The 23,598-nt window shown below is 38.1% G+C and overlaps 1 protein-coding gene, 1 non-coding gene and 1 pseudogene across 4 annotated transcripts; all 3 read left to right on the forward strand.

The window, feature by feature from the left end:
- Positions 1-28: 28 nt before the first annotated feature.
- On the forward strand, positions 29-18,583 carry STRAP (serine/threonine kinase receptor associated protein). Of its 3 annotated transcripts, none has more exons than XM_004281108.4 (9): positions 29-454; positions 1,043-1,178; positions 7,456-7,537; positions 8,349-8,421; positions 11,039-11,135; positions 11,808-11,945; positions 15,470-15,606; positions 17,259-17,408; positions 17,962-18,583. In XM_004281108.4, the coding sequence occupies exons 1-9, from the start codon at positions 343-345 to the stop codon at positions 18,087-18,089; spliced, it is 1,053 nt and encodes a 350-aa protein (XP_004281156.1). In that variant the 5' UTR covers positions 29-342; the 3' UTR covers positions 18,090-18,583. The 3 variants fall into 3 exon arrangements, with proteins under 3 accessions (XP_004281156.1, XP_033264079.1, XP_033264081.1); XM_033408188.2 differs by having other exon boundaries at positions 37-454; positions 17,965-18,583; XM_033408190.2 differs by lacking the exon at positions 11,808-11,945 and having other exon boundaries at positions 37-454.
- LOC117197168 (small nucleolar RNA SNORA23) lies at positions 10,093-10,277 on the forward strand. Its single transcript, XR_004477692.1, has one exon. It is a non-coding gene; the product is annotated as a small nucleolar RNA SNORA23 (small nucleolar RNA).
- Positions 11,952-15,332, forward strand: LOC125960579 (glycine cleavage system H protein, mitochondrial-like; annotated as a pseudogene).
- Positions 18,584-23,598: the final 5,015 nt, after the last annotated feature.

The following is a 23,598-nucleotide window of genomic DNA, read 5'->3' on the forward strand; positions in this document are numbered from 1 at the left end:
ACTTCCGGCGTACGCTCTGCGTGGTTGATGTCGTCACTTCCTGCCTGTACCGGTGTAGACGGTGTGGGTCGTGGCCGCGGATTCTGCGGTTCTCCCCTCCCCTACTCTCCTCCCTCCCTCCCTTTCCCTCCCTCGACGGCGGTCGGTCGTCCGTCGCAGACTCCCTGACCCGTCCCTAACCCCTTTCTGACCTCGGGGCCACCGGATTGGCCTTTTCCCGTTTCCCGGCCCAACCCCAGAGTCGGGGCGGGGGCCTTGAGGAGGCGGAGGCGGTGCCACGGAGGAGAGAAAAGGCGAGACGACCCTCGGCTCCCCCGCCGGATCGCACGGCTCGCAGCCACCATGGCGATGAGGCAGACGCCGCTCACCTGCTCGGGCCACACGCGGCCCGTGGTGGATCTGGCCTTCAGTGGCATCACGCCTTACGGCTATTTCCTGATAAGCGCTTGCAAAGGTGAGCAGGGCCGCTGATCGGGCCCCTGACGGCTGGGACTGGGCGGAAAGGGAGTGGGGGCCGGCACTCCCCTTTGCCGAGCGGACTGCGGCTCTCGCAGCCTTTGAGGTTAGGGTCCACGGTGGGCTGATGGGGAGAGGAGTAGTGTTACGGTTTCCTCAGCTGACGCCGAGGGGCTTTGCTAAGTAAATGCCCCTGACCAAGGTCTCTCATTTTAGCTTTATTGCTATTTCTGGAGAAGCTGAACTGTGCACTTGCTTAGACGCCCCGGCCAGCAGACACCGTAAATAATCTTTCAAGGATTCGGGGAATGCAGAAACTAGGCCAGGCCTTGTTTTATACCTTAGTTTACAAAGACTTGCTACTCCTGTTATCTCATAGGATACTGTTTGTTGTATGGAATTTTTCATTTCCATTTTTCATTTTTCAAATGGAAGCTGAGACTTACTGTTAAGAAGTTCGTCCAAAATAAGACGCAAATCTAGATTGTTTTGAGGCAGATCAGTAGTCTGCCTCATTTTATGTTTGAATCTTAAATTTTAAGTAATCTAAACTTGTAAATCACATGTCTTCTTAAATATCTTTTAGATGGTAAACCTATGCTACGCCAGGGAGATACAGGAGACTGGATTGGAACATTTTTGGGTCATAAGGGTGCTGTTTGGGGTGCAACACTAAATAAGGACGCCACCAAAGCAGCTACAGCAGCTGCAGATTTCACAGCGTAAGTGCCGCCGAAAATGGCCACCTTTGGAGTTGTCTGTGGATTGTGTTCTGAAATGATCAAAACGTCAATCAAAGTATTCATAGAATTCTCACTGCCTGCCATATAGAACACATAGTGTTTGATCTCACCAAAATTCCACCCTGATCCTGCCTGCTTCTTTCTCTTAAATAGTTCTCACAATGTTCAGAGACTTAAATGACTAAATTCTGCATGTCTGGATTGGGACCCAGGAATCTGCATTATTAACAGACACTTCAGATAATGAATGTTGATGGTCATGCTTCCAAATACTGCCCCACATGTGCTGGCTGAGTGGTATCATTAACTCCTATGACTTCCTAGTGCTTAATGACCCCACATTTTTAGCCCAATTTCAGTCTCATTTTTGTTAGACATATTTAAAACTCCCCAACTCAATTATTCTTCATATTTTAAGTTTTTTAAGACTGAAATCTAAATCATTCTTGATTTTTCCCTTCCATCTAGATTATCATCTTCTTTGTTGATTCTACCAGCAGAATGTTTCCTGACCACATTGTTTGTTATGCCTCGGCCACTGCCATATTAGTTTAGGTCCCTAATACTTGTCCTTTCCCATCTGTTCATCCTCCCTGGTGCTGCCAGTTGTATTCGTGAACACAGATACAAATATCGTCATGTCAGTTCTCCATCTCATGATCTCTTGTCTTCCCTGTGCTTTGTCGGTGGTCCATGATGTTGGGTGTACATTAGAAGCTTTTAAAATACTCAGATGCATGTATCTAGAAATTCTGATTTAGTTGGTCTGGGGGTGCTGTCCCGAACATCAGTTCTTTTCCTTGAAGGTCTAGGTGATTCTGATGTGCAGCCTTTAACCGCTGGCCTAAAGGTTAAATTTCACTTGTTGGCTCTTGAAAATTTGGTCTCATCCTAGTTCATCATTATCATCGTCTGGCACTGCACACCGTATGCCCCACAGTCTAGTTATACTAATATTGTTGCCAGAATACACCTTACTATTCTGATTTTTGGCCTTTGCGTATGTTATTAAAGTGATTTGCGGTGACCCACTTTCCCCATCTGATCATGTGTCATATATAACTTTGGTACCTCTAGTTCCTAATTGTGTTTGTGATTTAGCAGGCACTTAAATGCTTAAACTAAGGAAGGCAATGTCAAGGGCTGTTGCACATGTAATACTCTATTAAAAGATTTGAGGCTCTGGAGAGTAAAAGTGGTCTTGTTGATTTTTTTTTTTTAACAGAATTTCACACTAGGGAGCAATTGTAAATGTGTTTGTTTGTCCTTTGTATTAAGCAAATTAAACATACTAAGTTTATTATGAAAAATGAAGGCAGATTGATTGAGTGGTGGATACATGACTATATATTTGATGAAACTCGTAGACCTCTATATCTTGGAGTTAGTTTTACTATATGTAAGTTTTTAAAAATAAAATTTTTAAAATAAGAAGAGGGAGATATAATCCCATGCTCATGTGGGATTAAATTTGAGACGATGAGAGAGCAGTAAGAAAAGTTGTAAATGTCAGTATGAACTTTTTTTCTGTGCCTTCAATGAATAGATGTTATTATGTTCATGAATAACCATTGTAAGGCTTTGCACGCTGCCCTATTGTGATTGTATGAAGTTCTGGTAAAATAAGGAACTGCTTGGTTTTATGTCAGTCCTGTAATGTCAACAGCTTCAGGTCAAATGTTGCTGTAGATGTCAGCATGTGTGCTTATAATGTGACAGAGACTCCTTTGATTGTTAATTATGAGAGGTGAAAAATAGGAAGTAAAAGTGATTCTCAGACGAGGAAGACTTGAGGAGTGTTGGAAGGTGAAGGTGCCCATTCCTTCTTTTTGCTCACACTGTGTTAAACTTCTGGCTCTTACAGTACTTATTGATTTCAGTGTCATTGCTTTTTGAGGCCAGGGGCCATGTTTTATATTTTTTTGTATCCCTGGTTTGTTCAGTACTTTATGTTTGTCAAATAAATAACTTAAGGAATTTTTCTAAAGTAGAAGGATAAAGAATGGACGAATTATAGATCTTGGTTTTGCTTCTAAGACATTTGTGTCTGCCATGAGTTCAGCTTTTTTTTTTTTTTCCCCTTTAACTCCTCCAAAGTTTGTTTTTTGCTCAGTCCAGTAGGAGCATTGTCATTGGGAATGAATGTCATTGATTTTATAACAGAGATGGAAAATTGGAATTAAAAGCTCTAGATTTCAGATATTTGGTAAGTGGATTTTACAAATGTCATTATTGAAACTAGGTCCCAGTTTGGTGGTAAGTTAATAGTTAATAAAGTGGTATTTTAAGTTAAATATAATTAGGTAATAAATGTAACAAGATCTTAGACACTATAGACATTAGCATTAAAAGAGACAAGCTTTTGTTTTTTGTTTTGCGGTACGCGGGCCTCTCACTGTTGTGGCCTCTCCCATTGCGGAGCACAGGCTCCGGACGCGCAGGCTCAGCGGCCATGGCTCACGGGCCCAGCCGCTCCGCGGCATGTGGGATGTTCCCGGACCGGGTACAAACCCGTGTCCCCTGCATCGGCAGGCGGACTCTCAACCACTGCGCCACCAGGGAAGCCCCAAAGCATTAATTTTAATGGGGCCATATTGTCTGTGTTTGAACCCAGGCTCCATCCTTTAATAGCTCTGTGACCTTGTGAACTTTATTTAATCTCTTTTTTTTTAGTTTCATCATCTATAAAAATGAGAATAGTAATAGTGCCTACCTCTGGTTGTGAATATTGAATAAGTTGATATGTTTCTAATATTTAGAATATTGCCTAAAATCTAATAACTATGTAAGTGTTACATGTGTAGGGTAACACTGGTAGCTACCACCCCTACTAGACCAAAATCATGTGTTATTTTGGAACTTCTGTGCTAAAGCCATGAAACCTTTCGGTTTCATGCAAGGAAGTTTGAGTAGATTTAAATAACAAGAGGGAATAGTTTTGGGTTCTTGCCCCCTCAGTTAAGGCTCTCAGGTGCCATCATACAGTGAGAAAGATGTAAGCGTTTACATTAGCCAGGCCTGAGTTTATGCGCTAGCCATGCTGTGTATTTTCAGTTTGATCATGCGATGCTTCTTAAACTTTGGTTTTCACATCTGTGAAATGAGTGTAAGTCTGATTTTTGTGCAAATCAGAGAGATCTTTCTCCACTTACATGGCTGGAGTCTAGCATAGTGTCTGTTACATAGTAGGTACTTGGTTAATGGACGCTGAGTCTTACCTCTCAATTGCTCTGTGTCTGTGAGGTGTGGGAGTATGTGCATTCTTTGTTTATATTCTTCTCTTTTAATGACTTGTATGGGGTCTGCTGTTATGGAACTTGACCCAACTAAAGAGCTCCCCAGCTTACCTGATCAATCGTAGTTGGTATAAATTATTTTGGGGTGATTGTTTTTATTCCCTCATTCTTAGGTTTCTCAGAAAATTCATTAATTTCATGTTTATCTAAAGGATAATTTTGTTCCTATTTCTTGTGGAGAAAATATATTCAGCAGAGCCGGTCCGTGTGTCAGTTTAGAATGTTAACTTGAGGTAATTCGGGCAGTCAAGTCAGCTGATGTGTACACTGTCCCTGAAACACCATCCTCTTTATGTCTTTTAATTCATAGAGCTAATGTTAGCACTACATCTCCTGATCCTCTTCTCAGTCCCTCTACTGTCTTCATCTGGAGAGTGCCAAAAGTAAAGAAGATGCCTGTGCTCTGTCCAGAGGGTGCTTAAGTAGATCTAGTACAAGTGACTAGAACATGCTCTGTCGAGAGTGCCGAACTCATTTTACTAGTGTTTCTAAATAGGAGGAGAACAACTAGATGCGTGGGGCTTCTGGATGATACTCCTCCAGTCACTCCAGTGCCTTCCTCCTCACCAGTGAATGGACATGGTCTAAGCAGCATATTAAGATTTTAAGGAGTTTGGGGAAGATGATTGAATATACTTGAAATTAGTATTTCTAAAGACATTGCCCAGAGTTCCTTTGAGGTGGCATCATATGAACAGGATAGAGGTTTCAGGTACATTTGATGTTTTCTTCACTTTTGACACCTTCTGTTATTGCAGCAGTCTAATCTTTGTGAACTCTTATCACTGATTTCCCTGTGATTAAGAGTAAGCATATGTAAACAAAAGTAAAAGCAAAGCAAAGTTAAACACAGTAATCAGTATAAGCTGAGCTTTGTGGAAAAAACAGAAAGGAATGGTTAATGGAGGCGAGATAAATAGAAGGTTTAGTGAAAAGATACCATTTGTGATCAGCCGAGGGTGAGTAGAACTGTGATAGCTGAGAATGTAAAACACATGCTTAATAGAACAATATGAGCAGAGACAGAGGAGCCTGGAAGAAAATGCATGGCTTGTTTGAGGAGTGGTCTATAATCTGGTGTGACTAGATTAGGAGCAATAATACAGAATGAGGTTGGGGAAGTAGGGTTGGACCAAGAGAGTTGAATTGGAAACGGGGGAGATTAGAACAGGTTTCCTGTGCAAAGAGAAATTAATATTTGAGAGTTTAGTAGCAGTACCACTCATAGTTAACATTGTTTCTCTCAGAACATATTTACTCAGCTACTCATGACTCAAGTATATAATTTGCAAGGTTTCTATTGTATCATCAGCATTTATTCCTGTTAGATGGTTCATGTTTCTTTACCGTTGCACATGCTATTAATGTTTATCTACAATGGCCTTTCCCTTTTTTTTCCCCTGACGTATTTCTACGTGCTCTTTAAGGCTACAGGTTTTGACGCTTAGAGTTTCTGGACTTTCTGGCGTAATTAGTGGTGTGTTTTTTGTGTTTCTATAGTCATGTGTGTTTGTCATTTAATTATATTTCTTAAATGTATTATTTAATGGATTTTTTTTTTCATCTCAGCTAAAGCTAATGCTCTACTAAGGCAGGAACTTTCTTTGGGATCATTTTTTTTCTCCCTTTTGTGCCCTAGTACTGAGTCTAGAGTGACATACTTGATATATTTATTGTGTGTTTAATGAATAAATGAAGAAAAGATACTCCTTGCTTTTCTCTGTTTTTCTTTCTCCACTATTTCATTGTTCACTTTTTTCCTAAAAATAACTCTCAATTACATTAAAATGGAACAGTTTCTTTTCCTGCGTGGAAAGTTTTCTTGTTTATTTTTCAATGACCTCTTCTGACCTAAAAGGAATTGTTTTTTTTCTTCTTCTTTACTGTTTAAGCTTTTTTATTTGGGGAACCCCTTACAGTATTTTTATGAACTATTATTTCATCATTATCCTCCAACGTATACACACACATACGTATGTGTGTGTGATCACATACATATTTTGGGTTGGGTTAGGGAAAATAACAGTTGAGAGATTTAAAATCTTCTCAACATTAGCATTATATAATCAAAGGCTGTTACTTTGTGTGGAAGTTAATTGGACTAGGATTTGAGAATTTAAGAGTCAACTTTGAGGAAGAGATGGGGAGAATATTTTCTTCTCTACTGTCTTGTTTTAAAATTTCATGTAACTTCTGTCAAGGCTTTTCATTCTCCTGTAAAATTCTTTTAAAGGACTTCTTGTTTTTCATTTCTTGTTTCTCATGTACACGAGAGTAAAGAATAGAGAAAAAATATTGGAAAGGTGAAACTGAACTGGTTAAAATGTTTACAGTCTTGCTAAAAGGATATTATGGCTACAGGCTAAAATGAAAGTAAGAATGGATTGCTTCATGAAACTTGTTTACTTAAAATTTGATATTTTCCATTGTCAAAATTAGATTGTTATATTGTTTTTTTTTTTTTAATATTTTATTGGAATAATTATTCAGTTGTTAGCATGATATTCACGATAACATTATTCATAGGGTGATTCTTTCCACTTTAAGGAGATCTATTTTTATTTTATTTATTTATTTTTGGCTGTGTTGGGTCTTCGTTTCTGTGCGAGGGCTTTCTCTAGTTGTGGCAAGCGGGGGCCACTCTTCATCGTGGTGCGCGGGCCTCTCACTATCGCGGCCTGTCTTGTTGTGGAGCACAAGCTCCAGACGCGCAGGCTCAGTAGTTGTGGCTCACGGGCCTAGTTGCTCCGCGGCATGTGGGATCTTCCCAGACCAGGGCTCGAACCCGTGTCCCCTGCATTTGCAGGCAGATTCTCAACCACTGCGCCACCAGGGAAGCCCTGTTATATTGTTTTTACCTTATCATGTAGTTATATAACATTTCAAATATCTAACTTATTTGGTAATTAATTATCAAAATTACCACATGTTTATCTTTTAATTTTACTTTTTATTTTTAGCAAAGTGTGGGATGCTGTCTCAGGAGATGAATTGATGACCCTGGCTCATAAACACATTGTCAAGACTGTGGATTTTACACAGGTATCAGAAAATGTAATTTGTTTTAGGAAGTTAAATTGCTGTTATTATAGGGTATGACAATGGTTTTATATTTGATTGGTTTGTATATTTGGTTTTCTGGGGGGATATTTGGTGTATATTGGCTTATATTTGATTTGACTGTAGATTAAACTGTACACCTTTACAGTTGACTCTTGAATAACACAGGTTTAAACTGTCTAGGTCCACTTAACATGGATTTTTTCACTGATAAATACTGCATACTGCAGTATCCCATGGTCCACAGTTGTGGAATCTGCACATGTGGAGGAACTGCATGTGGGAGGAACCACATGTATAGAGGGCTGACTATAACTTATACGTGGATTTCGACTGTGTGGAGGGTGGGTCCCCTGATCCCTTTGTTGTTCAACTCAATGAGTATTTCTTCTTAGTTGATCCTATGAGGCTTTTAAGAACCCTGGAACTCTTGTATCAATACTTCAGCAATAGCAACAAATATCTGAAAAGCCCAAATAATGTTTCCCAGCCACTTTCAAAAAGGGAGAGGATAAATTTGAGATCATCACAGATGTGCTCCTCAGTAGGCAGCCGGATCAGGGCCGCTAAGAGAAGCCATGTGGAGGTGGTATGACATTTGAACTGGGAAGCTTACAGGGCTTGAGAAAGATAAATGCTCTGCAGTATTTTCTCAGGAGTAATTGGTCTGTATGCATCTCCTTGTGACATCTGTGAGCCTTATTTGGATTCTGTTTAGTGTTGAAGAAGTTTCAAAGAGATGTAGCTTTTAAAATGGTTAATCTAGTAAGATCTTACTTATGTGTGTTTTCAGGATAGTAATTACTTGTTAACCGGGGGACAGGATAAACTGTTACGCATATATGACTTGAACAAACCTGAAGCAGGTAAGTGTAATTTATACGTATTTGTGGTTTTGTTTTCTTTTAATTTAAGTAACTTTTCCTGATTAAAGGAATTCATATTTAGTACTCAAATTAGGAAAATAAAGATAATCACAAAGAAAAAAATTAAAATATAGTCCATCATCCAGTATTATTAATTGCTGATAACGTCTTTAGCTTTTGGTTCATGTTTTTCCAGTTCTTTTTTTAATGCAGATATCTTTTGAAATATGGATTTATTTACTACATTGTGCTTGTATAGCCCTCCTACAATTTAAAAAATTATCATGGTAAATTTTTATTATGATACTGAGTCTAAAAAGGTGTGTAACAGTGTTAACTACATTTTGGTTAGAAGGAGTGGTTATTATCTGTAAAAGGTGAGAAGGGTAAGAATTCTCAGTGTGTATACATACTTAGACTTTTGAACCACACAGGTATATTAGCTATTCAGAAGAATTTTAAAAATCTGTAATAATAGTTTTTTCATGTCTTTAAATATTCTATTCATTCTTTCTAATGACTGTGTGGCTCTCTATTCTGTGGGTAAGTGAACTAGCCAATCTCCTATTATGGCTTATTTGGTTATTTACAAATTTTAAAGATTATAAGCAGTGTTGTGCTTAACACCCTTATAGTTGCATATACTTCCACAATTGTTTCTGTAGGATACCTACATAGAAATAGAATTGTTGGGACAAAAAGGAGGTATGCTTGGAAGCCATTGATAGATACTACCAAAGGGCCCTCCAGTGAAGTATAAAAATGTATCTATAGCTAACCTGTTCTAGCAAACACTGATAACTAGCTTTATCTTTGCCAATTTAATAGAAGAGAAATGATTGTCTTACTAATGTGCACTTGAAAAATTATTCATGAGATTAAAATACTGTTGAATACCATTTTAATGTACTTCTTCTGTGAACCAAGCACCTGTACATCTTTTTATTACTCATTTTAAAGTTTCTTTATTGTATTCTCAGTAGTCATTTGCTTTTAAATTTTGTCAGTAAGGTTTATGGTATGCACATTTTTAAAAATTGGGTGGTAAAACCTATCATTTCCTTTATGAATTCTCTCATTGCACAGAAGTTGTAAGATATACCTTTTCTTCCCTAGTCAGATATTCACCTCTATTTTGTAGTATTTCAGTGCTTTTCTAGTCACATACTATGTATTTTAAAAGCTACCAAAATATGACAAAAAGAATTTTGTTTCATTTATTATATATTAGTTAGGGTCTTAAATTTTGTATCTTGGGTACTACTGTTTATTCATAAGTCAATAAATTTTTGAAGTTTGTAAGAAAGTCAAAGCTACATTGGAAATTAAACAGTTGTTCTTGAAATATCTTTTCTAAAAGTACTTCTAAGGTGAGGAAACAAACTACCTTTGTGGATTATTGTCCTTTGGCACCTGGTAATTTTTCTCTTCATTCTGTCTAATAACTTTATGCCAAAACATAGCAAACTACTCTGACCTCACTGAATCAGTGTATCTGTCTGACTCAGCAAGATAGTTCAGGGCTCAGGTAGACAACTTCCGTCGTCTTTTACCTTTCTCAAAGCTGCCTTTTGAAAGTGGCCCTTCCACTGTCTTGCATTGGAAAGAAGAGCAATTAACTGAGCTTTTACTGTCTGTCAGAAACCCGATTAGAAGCTTTAGATGATGGCTGCTGTAACGTGTGCATGGTTTTCATCTGTGTCTTGGTAGCAGTGTCTGTCTGTGTTTTGCATTCAGCTCTTGCTATCCACTCAAACATCATGCAGCCAAAGAGTAAGTTGGGATCATAGTACTGGTGTAGTGTTGTCTCTTTGGACATAGCCACCACTGGCCAGCCTCCAAATTCCCACACGCAGAACTTTGGGAATAGAGATATTGTCGCTTGGGGGAATTTAATGTGAAATACCTCTAGTAACTCTGTATTTTTTTTAAAAGGCAAAAAAAGAAACTTTGAATGTATATTCTCATTTGATTCTTATACTCAAATCTAGGGTATAGTAACTATTGTTAATCCAGTTTCCAAGTGAAGAAATGTTGTCTTCAAAAGGTTGTGACTTGCCCAAAGTCAAAGTTGTGTTGAATGTTATTGCCTCCAACTTCTCCTTTTGCCCAGAGATAACAAGTGGTTTTGTTTTTGTTTTTTAAGTCTTTGGAAAGTCTCGAACAGAGACCGGTTCCCACCTTTTTGATGCTCTTCTCTGCCAATAGTGGCTTGGAAGAGGGTCCTAGCATTAGTGTTAGCACTAGAATTAGCTCAGGCTGTCTTGTTCCTGGGTCCATATTCTTATTAAATTATGCCACCTTAGTTATTCTTTTATTTCACTGAAGTACGACAGTGCTTTCAAAAGCAGAAAAGTAAGCTGGAGGGAGTGGTGTATTCAGTCCCATCTACATGTATAGTTCTTGGGTTCCTTATCACACAGATAAATTTTTGTTTCAGTATGGGAAAACTAAATGTATCCTAGGTAAACATCAAGTTTAAATTGTGGTGGGCTTTGAAAAGTTGCAGTCTAATTTAAAACATAGTATTTCTTTTCTTTTTACATAGTTGTTCAAATATTGCTTAGTTTTAAAAATCAAATATTAACAAATGTATTTTAAATTGTTCTATCTTAAGACCCTAAGGAAATCAGTGGTCATACCTCTGGTATTAAAAAGGCTCTGTGGTGCAGTGAGGATAAACAGATCCTTTCAGCTGATGATAAAACTGTTCGGTAAGTAATTTTTCTTTAATAATTTAAAGTTTGAAAAATATTTGACCTTAGAGCTTATATTTGAAAGTTTTTTATAACTACTATGTAGGAAGAATCGTGTCTGAACATTACAACTTTGGCTGCACAGGGGTCACATTTTTCTGAAGCTATCCATTTACTGTTATAAACATAGAGCAGAATTCACAAGACAATTAAGACTACTGACACCTTTATACGCAGATGCTCTTAACCCGGGTCAGTGGGCAGGCTGGCCACAGGGTGTCAGTAAACCCCTGAAATTCTGTACACAGTTTTGTGAGCTGACACCTAATGTATTTTTCTGTGGAAAGATAACTATCAGACTCACAAAAATCAAGTGTAAGAACCATTATTTAGAGCAACGCTGAAATTGATTAGATTAGGAGTGTCTTAATAGCACAGTTTTCCTGAATCATTTGGGAAGTATATTTAAAGTATTAGTTTTGATTTCATCGACAAGCTACCAAATAATTTGATGTTTTATAGGATCCCAAAATTTCTCAGTATCATCTGTAATTTATGAGTTGGAGTAGAGGTTGTTTTACAATTGTAGTTATTTCATTGGTTAACCTGCAGATGTAATTTAAGCTGTAAGCGTTTTTCTTAAATGAGTAAATACCTCCTTACTGTCCTCTTTCTCTTTTTTTTCTTCAGCCTTTGGGATCATGCTACTATGACAGAAGTGAAATCTCTAAATTTTAATATGTCTGTTAGCAGTATGGAATATATTCCTGAGGGAGAGATATTGGTAATAACTTATGGACGATCTATTGCTTTTCATAGTGCAGTAAGGTATGTCTAAGAAATACCTTCATTTTCTTTTCTGGTAATACAGGGGCAGTTTAAGGTACTTAAAAATTGGAAGGCATATGCTAAGGTATTTAACTCTTTTAAAGGCAAATTTTGGCCTATATTATGTATATGGAAGGAAGTGTTTCCATACCCAATAATAATGAGTTTTTTAAGAATTTGGTATACTTTAATCAGAGGAATTAATCAAATTAATTTCCAGATATTTAGGACATTTATTGGTAAAATTCACCAATTTTTAATCAGTATTTTTCTTAAAAGGATCACTAGACTGGTGCTGTAGTTTATATTGTTCATTACTCTATAAAACCTCTGTGATCTTGATTCTGCTATTTATTTCACTTTAAAATTTCAGAGAAATTAGTGATTTTTTTTTCTGCTTCCAAGTATGGTATAGACCTAATGATTTTTTAAAAAACAGACTTAATTTTTGTGACTGTAAATGTATTAAATGCTGATGTTGACAATTTAGAAAATATAATTTTTAAAAACCTCCAGTCCTACAGCCAGAAGGTTCGTGATAGCTATATTTTTTGCTAGTCTTTTTTCTTCGTGTGTGTGTGTGTGTGTGTGTGTGTGTGTGTGTGTATTACTATGGGTTTTTTTCTTTAGTTACTAGTACCCTAATGAATATAACTTTTATTTTTTATATTTTTTGCTGTACGCGGGCCTCTCACTGTTGTGGCCTCTCCCGTTGCGGAGCACAGGCTCCGGACGCGCAGGCTCAGCGGCCATGGCTCATGGGCCCAGACGCTCCGTGGCATGTGAGATCTTCCTGGACCAGGGCATGAACCCGTGTCCCCTGCATCAGCAGGTGGACTCTTAACCACTGCGCCACCAGGGAAGCCCTATTTTTTTAATTCTAAAATACTCTTAGCCATTAAAATTCTTTGCAAACAGTTTTACTAGGTGTTTTGCATCATAGGTTATACTAAATCATGTATCAGTTACCCTGTTTTAACACTGCAGTGAGATTTGTGGTACATCTCTTGAATGTTTCTTTACAAGAGAATCCTGTAAGTAGAATCATCAGTTCAAAGGTTAGGAATGTCATGGCTGGAGCAGTCTGCAGCCTGCGTGCTGCTTTGTCACCTGACCCACCCTGCCTGCCACGGCCCTGGGTGGGTGCCTTCCACACGCTGTGCAATCTGCTCTCCAGTGGGTAGATTCACAGAGAAACATGACAGCAGAAAATGGTGTTGGAACAGTGGAGATCAGCAGTTTTTCACAGGAAGCTTTGGGAGATGTTGTTTAGTGTTGTCTGCCTGAAGTTGGAACAAAGTTGAACAAACAAGATGAGTTTGGTGCTTTGGAAAGTGTGAAAACTGCTAGTGAACTCTGTTCTCCTCTATCAGGAGAAGTAAGTGAAATTAATGAAGCCCTTGCAGAAAAGCCAGGACTTGTCAATAAATCTTGTTGCGAAAATCAAGACGACACTGAGTAAACCCTTCAGAATTAGATGAACTAATGGGTGAAGAAACATGTGAGAAATACATAAAATCTATTGAGGAGTGAAAATGGAACCCCTAAATAAACTAGTTTGAAACAAACAAAACAAAGGGTGGCAATGTGTTTAAAGTTCTTAGTAAACATGCCACTTACTTGATTTCCATAAGGAATATACCACATTATACTCTGACCAGCAGTCCTAACCTTTCCTCTAAAGGGCCATCTGCAGAGCTAAGCTTCACTGAATGGCAGAAGGAAAGAGAAGGCAGTCATAATGGACATGAGCAATTAAGAATGTAAAAGAGTTCATACACACTCAGTGAATTGATAATAATAGTAAAGTTATTGATAATAATGATGTTATTGCTCAGAACCATTAAATGATACAACTACGTTCATTGTTTCTGGATTTGGGCAGCGTGCTGCCCTGCTGTAGAACGTTGCCTGAAATGTTGGTGGTGGAGGTTTGCTGGCCTGTTAATATATTCTAACATTTAAGTCAGAAAGTTGCTATTCAGTGATCCTGCGTAAGTCAGCCTAATTTTCATGCTTTGTAGTGTGTGATGTGGGAATAGGACGGCAACATTTCGGAGCTGAAATACTCTAACGTTGTGTGTTGGAAACCTTTCAGGATTTTTAGGGTTAGACTGGAAAAGAGCCGATGTCCAAACTCATTGATATTCAGGTGATGCTACTGTTATGCATTGATTTTTGTTATGTAGCTGTAGTCTCGGATTTAGTTATTGTTTTATAGCCTGATAGTTAAAAACTGATCCATTTTTAGCAGTTCTGTATTTCACAGTATTAAAGGTTTTTCCTGTTGCAGAAACTTATAAATTCTCAGCAGTTGAAAATAATATACAAATAATCCTTTATATTAATTACTTACTGTAAAAACTTTTCTATTTACAAAGATAATACATGCTTGTCCTAGAAAAATCAGACAATGCAGAATTAATTTTTTTTCAAAGCAAAAATCCCAGTATATTAGCCATACTGTTTTAATTAGCCAGCCCAGTCATTTTCAGGAAGGCATTCACTGCACAAAGTGTGGATATCCCTCTGTGGAAGTATCTTTGTATTTTGCAGATGAACTTTACTTGGGCATAGTATCCTTCTGAATTTTTTATTTTTTTGCTAATATTATTTAGAGGGGTTTTTAAAGGTGTTTTTACTCTTTTTTTTTAAATTGAAGTGTAGTTGATTTACAAGGTTGCGTTAATTTCTGCTGTATAGCAAAGTGATTCAGTTATACATATACATACATTCTTTCTTTATATTCTTTTCCATGATGGTTTATCACAGAATATTGAATGTAGTTCCCTGTGCTCTACAGTAGGACCTTGTTGCTATCTATTCTCTATATAATAATTTGCATCTGCTAATCCCAGACTCCCACTCCATCCCTTCCTCCCCGCCCCACAGCCACCAGTCTGTGTTGTGTCTGTGAGTCTGTTTCGTAATTTCATTTGTGTCATATTGTAGATTCCATATGTAAGTGATATCATATGGTATTTGTCTTTCTCTTTCTCACTTACTTAGTATGATAATCTCTAGGTCCATCCATGTAGCTGCAAATAGCATCATTTCATTCTTTTGTATGGCTGAGTAGTATTCCACTGTATATATGTACCACATCTTCTTTATCCATTCATCTGTCGATGGGCATTTAGGTTGTTTCCATGTCTTGGCTATTGTGAGTAGTGCTGCTATGAACATAGGGGTGCATGTAGCTTTCTGAATTATAGTTTTGTCTGGATATATGCCCAGGAGTGAGATTACTGGATCATATGGCAACTGTATTTTTAGTTTTTTAAGGAATCTCCACACTGTTTTCCATAGTGACTGCACCAAGTTACATTCCCACCAACAGTGTAGGAGAGTTCCCTTTTTTGCACACCTAGAGGGTTTTTTTTTTTTAACATCACTGTGTTTGACTAAATGAATATTGGATTATTCCTTGAGTTTCAGAGTTTAGGAACAGTTTAAATGTATAATTGTTTCCTTATTTATTAACTAATAAAAATTTATAAATATTATCTAAATTTTTTTTCTAGTTTGGACCCAATTAAGTCTTTTGAAGCTCCTGCAACCATCAATTCTGCATCTCTTCATCCTGAGAAAGAATTTCTTGTTGCAGGGGGTGAAGATTTTAAACTTTATAAGTATGATTATAATAGTGGAGAAGAATTAGGTGAGTTGTCCTCTTTTTCTTAAAATGTAGTTACCTTGATGAAATGTTAGGTTTCAGTGATTAACACCTCAGCCAGTTTTTTAGCTGCTACTTTGCTTTTAGCTGTCTTGCTTTACCGCCCAATGAACTTAAACTTGTTAGAATTATACACAAAGAATAAAAGACAATTTTATGTTTTGTTTCTTTGGGAAAACTGATGGATTTGGGTTGGGTAAATCAAACCTTGGTGAATAGACTAAATAGAATCTATTTTAATTGTTTATGGTTCATCCTTTATTGCTTGAATGTAAGTGACTTTTAAAATTTTATTTATTTTTGGCTGCATTGGGTCTTCGTTGCTGTGTATGGGCTTTCTCTAGTTGCGGTGAGCAGGGGCTACTCTTCTTTGTGGTATGCGGCCTTCTCATTGCAGTGGCTTTTCTTGTTGTGGAGCACAGGCTCAGTAGTTGCAGCGTGTGGGCTCTAGGGCACGCAGGCTTCAGTAGTTGTGGCACTTGAGCTCAGTAGTTGTGGCTCATGGCTCTAGAGTGCAGGCTCAGTAGTTGTGGTGCACAGGCTTAGTTGCTCCACAGCCTGTGTGATCTCCCGGACCAGGGATTGAACCCCTGTCCCCTGCATTGCTAGGCGGATTGTTAACCACTGCGCCACCAGGGAAGTCCCTATAAGTGACGTTGAAATAAGAGATTCTTTTCCATTGTTTTTATTTAATGTCACTTTTCAAAGTTTTAGAATGTTTTGGCCACATGTTTTATGCTCTGAAAAAGAGAAGTAAATTATTTGCCTGGTATCTGAGGTCACAGTTAGTGAATACTGAACCTTGGACCCAGACATTCTTATTCCAAAATCTCATATTCTTTCTATTCTCATGATAATTTTTTACACTCATGGTAACATGATCATGATATTCTCTGGGGGAAGCTAGTGTGTGAGTGTCCTTGAGTTGAATAGACATGGAGACAGAACAAGATCACTTGTCTAGTAAACAGCTTTGAAAACTGATAAGGTGATAAGGCATTAGAAAGTAAATGAGAAAAGTTCATAACTAAGGATGTGCCTTAACCAGAACACCACCACTACTAATCTGTACATTTTCTCTTTAAACTCCATATAGGATCAGCATTGATCCTGTATCTTCATGTTCTTTGTGACAGAACGACTAGTGCACTCTAGGTAGATGGCTGGGAAATGAAGAGGCAGAGTGTGTAAAAGAGCTCCATCTGGTGGCTCTCTATAGTGATAATAAGAATTGGTTCCCTAGTAAACAGTGAGTTTGGGATTTGGAAATGGGGATTGAATTCACAGACTTTAGATCTGCTTTCTGTAGATTTTAGAGGGGTTTTCATTTACTCCCTTTCTTTATTTTTATTGGGACATGACGCCTCAGTTTTTTGTATTTTCTTTTTTTAGAGACAGTCTGAAACCATAGTGTGTGCTAGGATTGCAAAGGAGTAATCTTACAGAGATATGGTAGACATGATGAACCAGTTTGTGATGAGAATCACTTTATTTTTAATTAGGTATAGTTCTTTGACTTTGCCCTCATGAATTTCACATCTTCCCAATAATGTAGACAATATTTTCTCTAGTGTATCAATACTCAAATGTCATGTTTAAGTATTAAATTATCTAAAAGCCCTTCTCTTCTTTTTCAGAATCCTACAAAGGACACTTTGGTCCCATTCACTGTGTGAGGTTTAGTCCTGATGGAGAACTCTATGCTAGTGGTTCTGAAGATGGAACATTGCGACTATGGCAGACTGTGGTAGGAAAAACATACGGCCTTTGGAAATGTGTGCTTCCTGGTAAGAATTTTTATTCATGATTTTGTATCATTTTGCACTGTTAATTTTTTCAGTATTTCTGTCTTTATAGATTTTAAAGTATATAATATGGTGACAACAAGGAGAAGCCCCTGACTAATAAATCATCCACTGTGTTCTTTTGTTTAAATTTTTTTGTTGTACAATATATTCTGTTCCTAAATTTTTACCCTAGATCATTTGGTGAATGGAATACTCCTAATTCAAAATTTGCTAGAGGACAGTATAAAGAACTTATAAGTAAATATATTTAATCTCTGAATAATACTACTTAGTGATTCTTACTAGTAAAGTAGACATGTTTTTTAATAAAAATACTTAGTTAATGATCCCAGAGTAGTTGTAGTATGGATTTAAAAGTATGAATCTAAAAGACATACTTTCTTAGAACCACAATTATTAAGAAAGCTGTTCCTCTTATGTTTTGTAGCTCATCGCTTGGCATAGTCTCGGCGTACTCTTCTTGCTTGTTAAATGCTAGAAATTGCTAGTGATATTATAATTCACATAATCATCATTGCTTTTATTTTCATAGAAGAAGATAGTGGTGAGCTGGCAAAGCCAAAGATCAGTTTTCCAGAGACAGCAGAAGAGGAGCTAGAAGAAATTGCTTCAGAGAATTCAGATTCCATCTATAGTTCAACTCCTGAGGTTAAGGCCTGAGCATCAGGCAGATGTACACAACTTATGGACTAAAACAAACAGAGAAAAGCATCAGCCTCCAGAGTTACTCTCTGCTTAAGGCAAACATGAGCAGTAAATAATGAGGAATGTGAATGAGCTCCAGTGCTGGAACTAACCAACTTGGTGATACCTGTAAGTGAAAACACAAGAGTATCAGCTGAAGGCGGATGGAGTGATACTCTTGTAGTACGATAGTCTGTTGTCTTCTTCATGAATATGTGCAAACCAACATCCAATTTCTCTTATTACAGGTAGATTTCTTGTAGCTGTTTATGTTATTATGAAAAGGGAAAATATATTGGCCTATTTTTCTGACTTTTCCCTTAAAGCAGAAAGCCATTTTTTTTGCTTTAGTTATAAAGAAGAGGGGGAATACATGATAAAGTAACTGGTTTGATTTCTCTTTCATTGTACACTGCTTCTGAACATCTAATTGTTTTTAGTTGTCTAAATAAAATGCCTCTAAAACAAAACTGTGTTTGTTTCTTGGGAAGCATTGATAGGTTTGAGTTTTATAAATGGAAATTGCCAGAAAGTTTTTCTACATCATAACTATATTGAAAGACAACCCGGTTAAAGATTCTGTAGTGAACATAAATTGTTTCCTGATTTTGAAATTCAGTTACTTGTACTGGATTTTTGAAATTTTTATGTGCTTTGGTAGGGTTGTATATACCTTTCTTCCTCCTAGACTGGAAAGGGGTACTTGACCTGCCTTTTAAAAAAAACTTTCAGAATAATGACTTATTTAAATGATACTTGCTGGTTAAAAGAGAAAAAAAAAAAGCAATTCAGAAATAGCAGAGGGCTTCGCTGGTGGCGCAGTGGTTGAGAGTCCGCCTGCCGATGCAGGGGACGCGGGTTCGTGCCCCAGTCCGGGAAGATCCCACATGCTGCGGAGCAGCTGGGCCCGTGAGCCATGGCCGCTGGGCCTGCGCGTCGAGCCTGTGCTCCGCAACGGGAGAGGCTGCAGCAGTGAGAGGCCCGTGTAACGCAAAAAAAAAAAAAAAAAAAAAAAAGAAATAGCAGAAAGATATCAGAAAAATCACTCAATCCCACTACCCCCAAAAAAATTCTGTTAAAATTGAGTGAACATTAACACACATGAGTGTACCTCTGAATGTGTATATGCAGATAGATAGGAAAGATTTTATAAAAGTAGGGTAATTGTAGACCTGCAATGTTTGTTTTACTTTATCCTTTTAAGTTCAGGTGGTATTCAGAAAGCCTTTTTTTTTTTTTTAACCAACCTTTTAATAAAATGAATCAACTGAGTTTAGATTTGTGATACATTTATTTTTTAATATGGAAGGAATATTGAACTAGTAGTTTGTAAATACTTTAGAGAAATAAATAACATCTCTGCCAAATTGCTTTTTCTCTATCTTGTGAATGACCCTTGATAACTTTCCTTAAAAGGAATAACCAACCAAAAAATAAGTTTCTGAGGATTTCTGGTAAACTGGCGGAAAGCACAGTAGGCTGTGACTGCCTTAGAGGGCCAAGAGAGGTGTGTCATGGGGAGAGCCGACTGGTAATTCACACAGAGTCTCACAGCGTGAGGGTGTTTTCTTGTCAACTTGCTACATGCCTGGTTCTCTGCTTTGCAGCAGCAGTATTGTCAGTGTACCACAGACTCTAATCCTAGTCTGACTTATCTTAAATACAGTTGAGATTTATATGCACCAGGTTGGCATTTTGAAATTGCTTGGTATTTATGAAGTTTATGACCGAAGGAAGTCTCTTCTATTCAGGTTTCATAAAAGTCAAAAGAAAATACAGGGACTTCCCTGGTGGCGCAGTGGTTAAGAATCCATCTGCCAATGCAGGGGACACGGGTTTGAGCCCTGGTCCGGGAAGATCCCACATGCCGCGGAGCAACTAAGCCCGTGCGCCACAACTACTGAGCCCGCGCTCTAGACCCCATGCTCCGCAACAAAAAAAGAACATGATTCTGTTAACTCAGAGTAAAAAAAAAAGAAAATACAGATGCATACTTACACCATCACTGGGTGGCATATAGCTTGAAATCTGTAAAAGTTGTTTTAAGTTTATGAGTTGAAGCATTTCAGGCCATGGAGCTCTGTCATACCATAACTTATACTTGTGTGATTAGTGAGTTCATGTTGGTCAGATCTCTGGTTGACCGTATTGTCAAGTTCTTAGGTTTTTAGATTCTGGTTACCCAGTCAAGTCATTTTAGGTTTTGGCTTTTGCCGGATTAATGATCGTTAGCTAAAATCAAGGTGTTGGCAGAGCTGCATTCCTTCTGGAAACTAGGAGAGAATCTATTTCCTTTTTCCAGCTTCCAGAGGCCACTGGCATTCCTTGGCTCGTGGTCTCTTTCTCCGTCTTCAAAGCTGGCAACATAGCATCTTCAAATCTCTGAGTCTCCTGCCACCCTCTTTAACTTATTAAAAGGACGTTTGTGATTACATTGGACCCACCTGGATAAACTCCTCAGTTCAAGATCCTTAACTTACTACCGTCTGTAAAGTCCCTTTTGCCGTGTAAGGCAACATTCGCAGGTTCCAGGGATTAGGATATGGACATCTTTGGGGGGCCATTAGTCTGTTTACCAGACCTTTTAATGGTAGAATCCTATAGTAGAAATTTAGCAAAAAGTTAAAGTATGTATTTACGAAAGTTGCATTTGTCAAAGTCTCAAGTGTCCTGCGTGTTTCTAACCCAGTGGTCACTTTTCTCATCTTACTAAACCTTCAGCAGCATTCAGTAGTTGTCTACTTCCTTGTTTTTGAAATACTTTATTTTTTTCACTTCTCTGCAGCTTCTATCACACTCCTGGTTTTACTTAAATCTTTCTGACTGCTTCTGAATTTGCCAATTCCTCCTTTTCTGCTTCAGGTCTGGTCTATACTTTCTAGCTCTGCTCTCCAAAGGGAAAACTCATTGTGGGATTCAGTGTTTTCTGAAATCTTTCAAATTCATATATCCAGCCTGCTGCCCTGAGCACCAGAGTTTAATGGCATAGTTGATGTTCTACCTTAACCTTTAGTAAGCATCTCAGACTTACCTGTGGAAAACAAATCTTAATTTCTCAACCAAACCTATTTCCCCAACTTGTTACCCATTCTGATAATGGGCACTGCCTAAACTGAAAGACATAAAGTCCTTGAGTCTGTTCTCCTATCCCTATTTTTAGTCTATATGTAAGTCCTGTGGGTTCTGAGTCTGTACTTGCCTCATGTCCACTGTTAACACCCTAGACCAGGCTCCCTCTGTTTCTCACGTAGACGGCTGCAGTGCCTTCCTAACTGTCCCCTCTTGCCCCTACTCCCCCACCCTGCCCTCATCCCATCCATTTTCTACACAGTAGGAAAGGTAATTGCTTTAGGGCTTGAAGAGGCTGAGTGACTGTCCTGTTTAAATCCATAGTGTCTTCCTATTATACCATGTTTTTACTATTTTCTGACTCTTGCTGCCTTTATGACTTTTCATTTTTCCCTTGCTTGTCCTGCTCTAGCCTCAGTGGCTTCATTTCACAAGGCCTTTTCACTTGGCTTGCTATTTCTGCTACTGGAGCCACTCTTAGATATATGCATGGCTGACCCTTTCTTGTGATTCAGGTCTCAAGTCCTGTGACCCTCTTGTCACTTGCTATTTTGCCCTGTTTTATTCAGAGTTCTTACCAGTCTGAAATTACCTCGTATATTTTTTGTCTTCACCAATATTGCTTTGCTTAGAAAGGTGGCTGGTACATCATAAGTGCTCAATAGATGTTGAAACAAGTCCCTAAATGAGCACCAGAACTTACCAGACCAGTAAGATTATTTTTCAGTTATGCAGCAGACCATCCTCTCCACTGAAGAGTCAGACGTGGCCGGAACCTACTCAGAGCACTTGCCTCTCCAGTGAATTCATGTACAGCTTTATCGGACTTGAGGTCCAGTAACCTAGGAGGACTTCAGCTTGTGTGATACAGTCTCCCCATCTCCACCCTGCTTCCCATTCCATTCTTCCTCTGGCACTTCCTCTCTATGTCCTAACGTCATGGTAGCTCAAATCCTGCCTAAGTGTTAGTAATTTACCCTACGAATCATTGCGTCTCCATGTCATCTAGAGGTTTCTTCTAAGAAACCAGGATTGAGCACAGTCAATTCTCTTGAGAATTTTTCATGTCAGTGAAGTTCAACATATTCGTTTTAATGTCTACAAAATAGTAAAGATGTACCATAATAACTTAAAGGTTACATGTTTTAATAGTTCAAATTCAATGGAATTATTAATTTAGCTGCCTGGTTTTGAGACGAAGGTGGAGGCAAATGGATGTAACTGTTCAGGATGGAGCAACAGAATGGGGAATTGAAAATGCAGACCAAGGGGAAATATTTCTCTTGTAGGAACCTTATGTTTTACACCTGAATATTTTCGGACAAACAGTGATTCTGTTGAGTTACATGTGGGTCTCACACTAGGGGGATTCCTGAAGAAAAAGAATCACTGGAGGAAGAACATTCTCAGATAGGCTTAGCTTTTCTTTGCTTAGCTATAGGAATGCACAGTGTGACAGTGTCACCTAGATCAGTGTGACTTTAAAATCAACAGAGTTCTTGGAGAAACAAATGAGGCATCTAACAAATTTACCTGTGGAAACAAGGCCGGAGTGTGCATCTAAATGATAGCTAATGAACAGTAACCATCCTTTATAGGTTGAATCACTTTATATAATTAATGAGAGAATGGAACTTGGTCGAGTGGAAAAGAACTGGTGAAAGTTTACAGATGTGTGTAGAAATAGTATTTTTTTAATCTCTCCAATAACCCAGTGGAGATAGGTAGTATCTACATTATACATATGGGAAACTATTTTAGAGGTTAAATGACTTGTCTAATGAGTTTGGCTTCAAAGAAATAGTTGGAACAGTAAGTGTGTGGTCTGTAGGTTATATTGCCTGGGTTTGAACAGATTTGGTGGGGAGGGATCAAATAATTGATGGAATGGGCTTAACTCATACGAAGCACTTAATATTAGCTAGTGTTATGTATTTATCAGTGATTTCCCAACTTTGGGATTTGGTGGAAAAATAGATTAAAAAGGCAGGGGGGGGTTAGGTGGGGGTCGGTGGCAAGACTGAGTGGTCTGCCTCTAATTTTGCCAAGTGAGGCTATGAAAACATCTACCAGCACAATATTCATGAAAGAAAGGTCATTTTAAAATCCAAGTTGGTAGTGAAGGGCATAGTGTCAGGACTCACAGTATAATTCTTATTTTTCTTATTTCACCATGAAGTAGGAACTAGATGTTCTAGAAGTCTCTCTGCAGTTCTGAAATATTTTGATTCTAATATTCATACTCTCCCCTAGTCCTCCCTGTTTCTACACTTTCCCCCATCCGATTTAGAAATACTGTTGACAATACATAATCTAAGTGAATTTGTACCTAAGGAACCTGTGAAGGACTGCTCTAAGAAATCATAAAGACTACAGTCGAATAAAATTGGACTTGTTAAATCAGTGGGCACTATAA

The sequence above is a fragment of the Orcinus orca genome, chromosome 11 (assembly GCF_937001465.1).
Source record: "Orcinus orca chromosome 11, mOrcOrc1.1, whole genome shotgun sequence".
Lineage (NCBI taxonomy): Eukaryota > Metazoa > Chordata > Mammalia > Artiodactyla > Delphinidae > Orcinus > Orcinus orca.

What these genes read in the sequence shown, in the direction of transcription:
- STRAP (XM_004281108.4), top strand. Translation starts at nt 343, where the DNA reads ATGGCGATGAGGCAGACGCCGCTCACCTGCTCGGGCCACACGCGGCCC. An exon ending in CTTGAACAAACCTGAAGCAG is followed by an intron (nt 8,422 to 11,038) that starts GTAAGTGTAATT and finishes TTCTATCTTAAG; the next exon opens with ACCCTAAGGAAATCAGTGGT. An exon ending in TTGGAAATGTGTGCTTCCTG is followed by an intron (nt 17,409 to 17,961) that starts GTAAGAATTTTT and finishes TTATTTTCATAG; the next exon opens with AAGAAGATAGTGGTGAGCTG.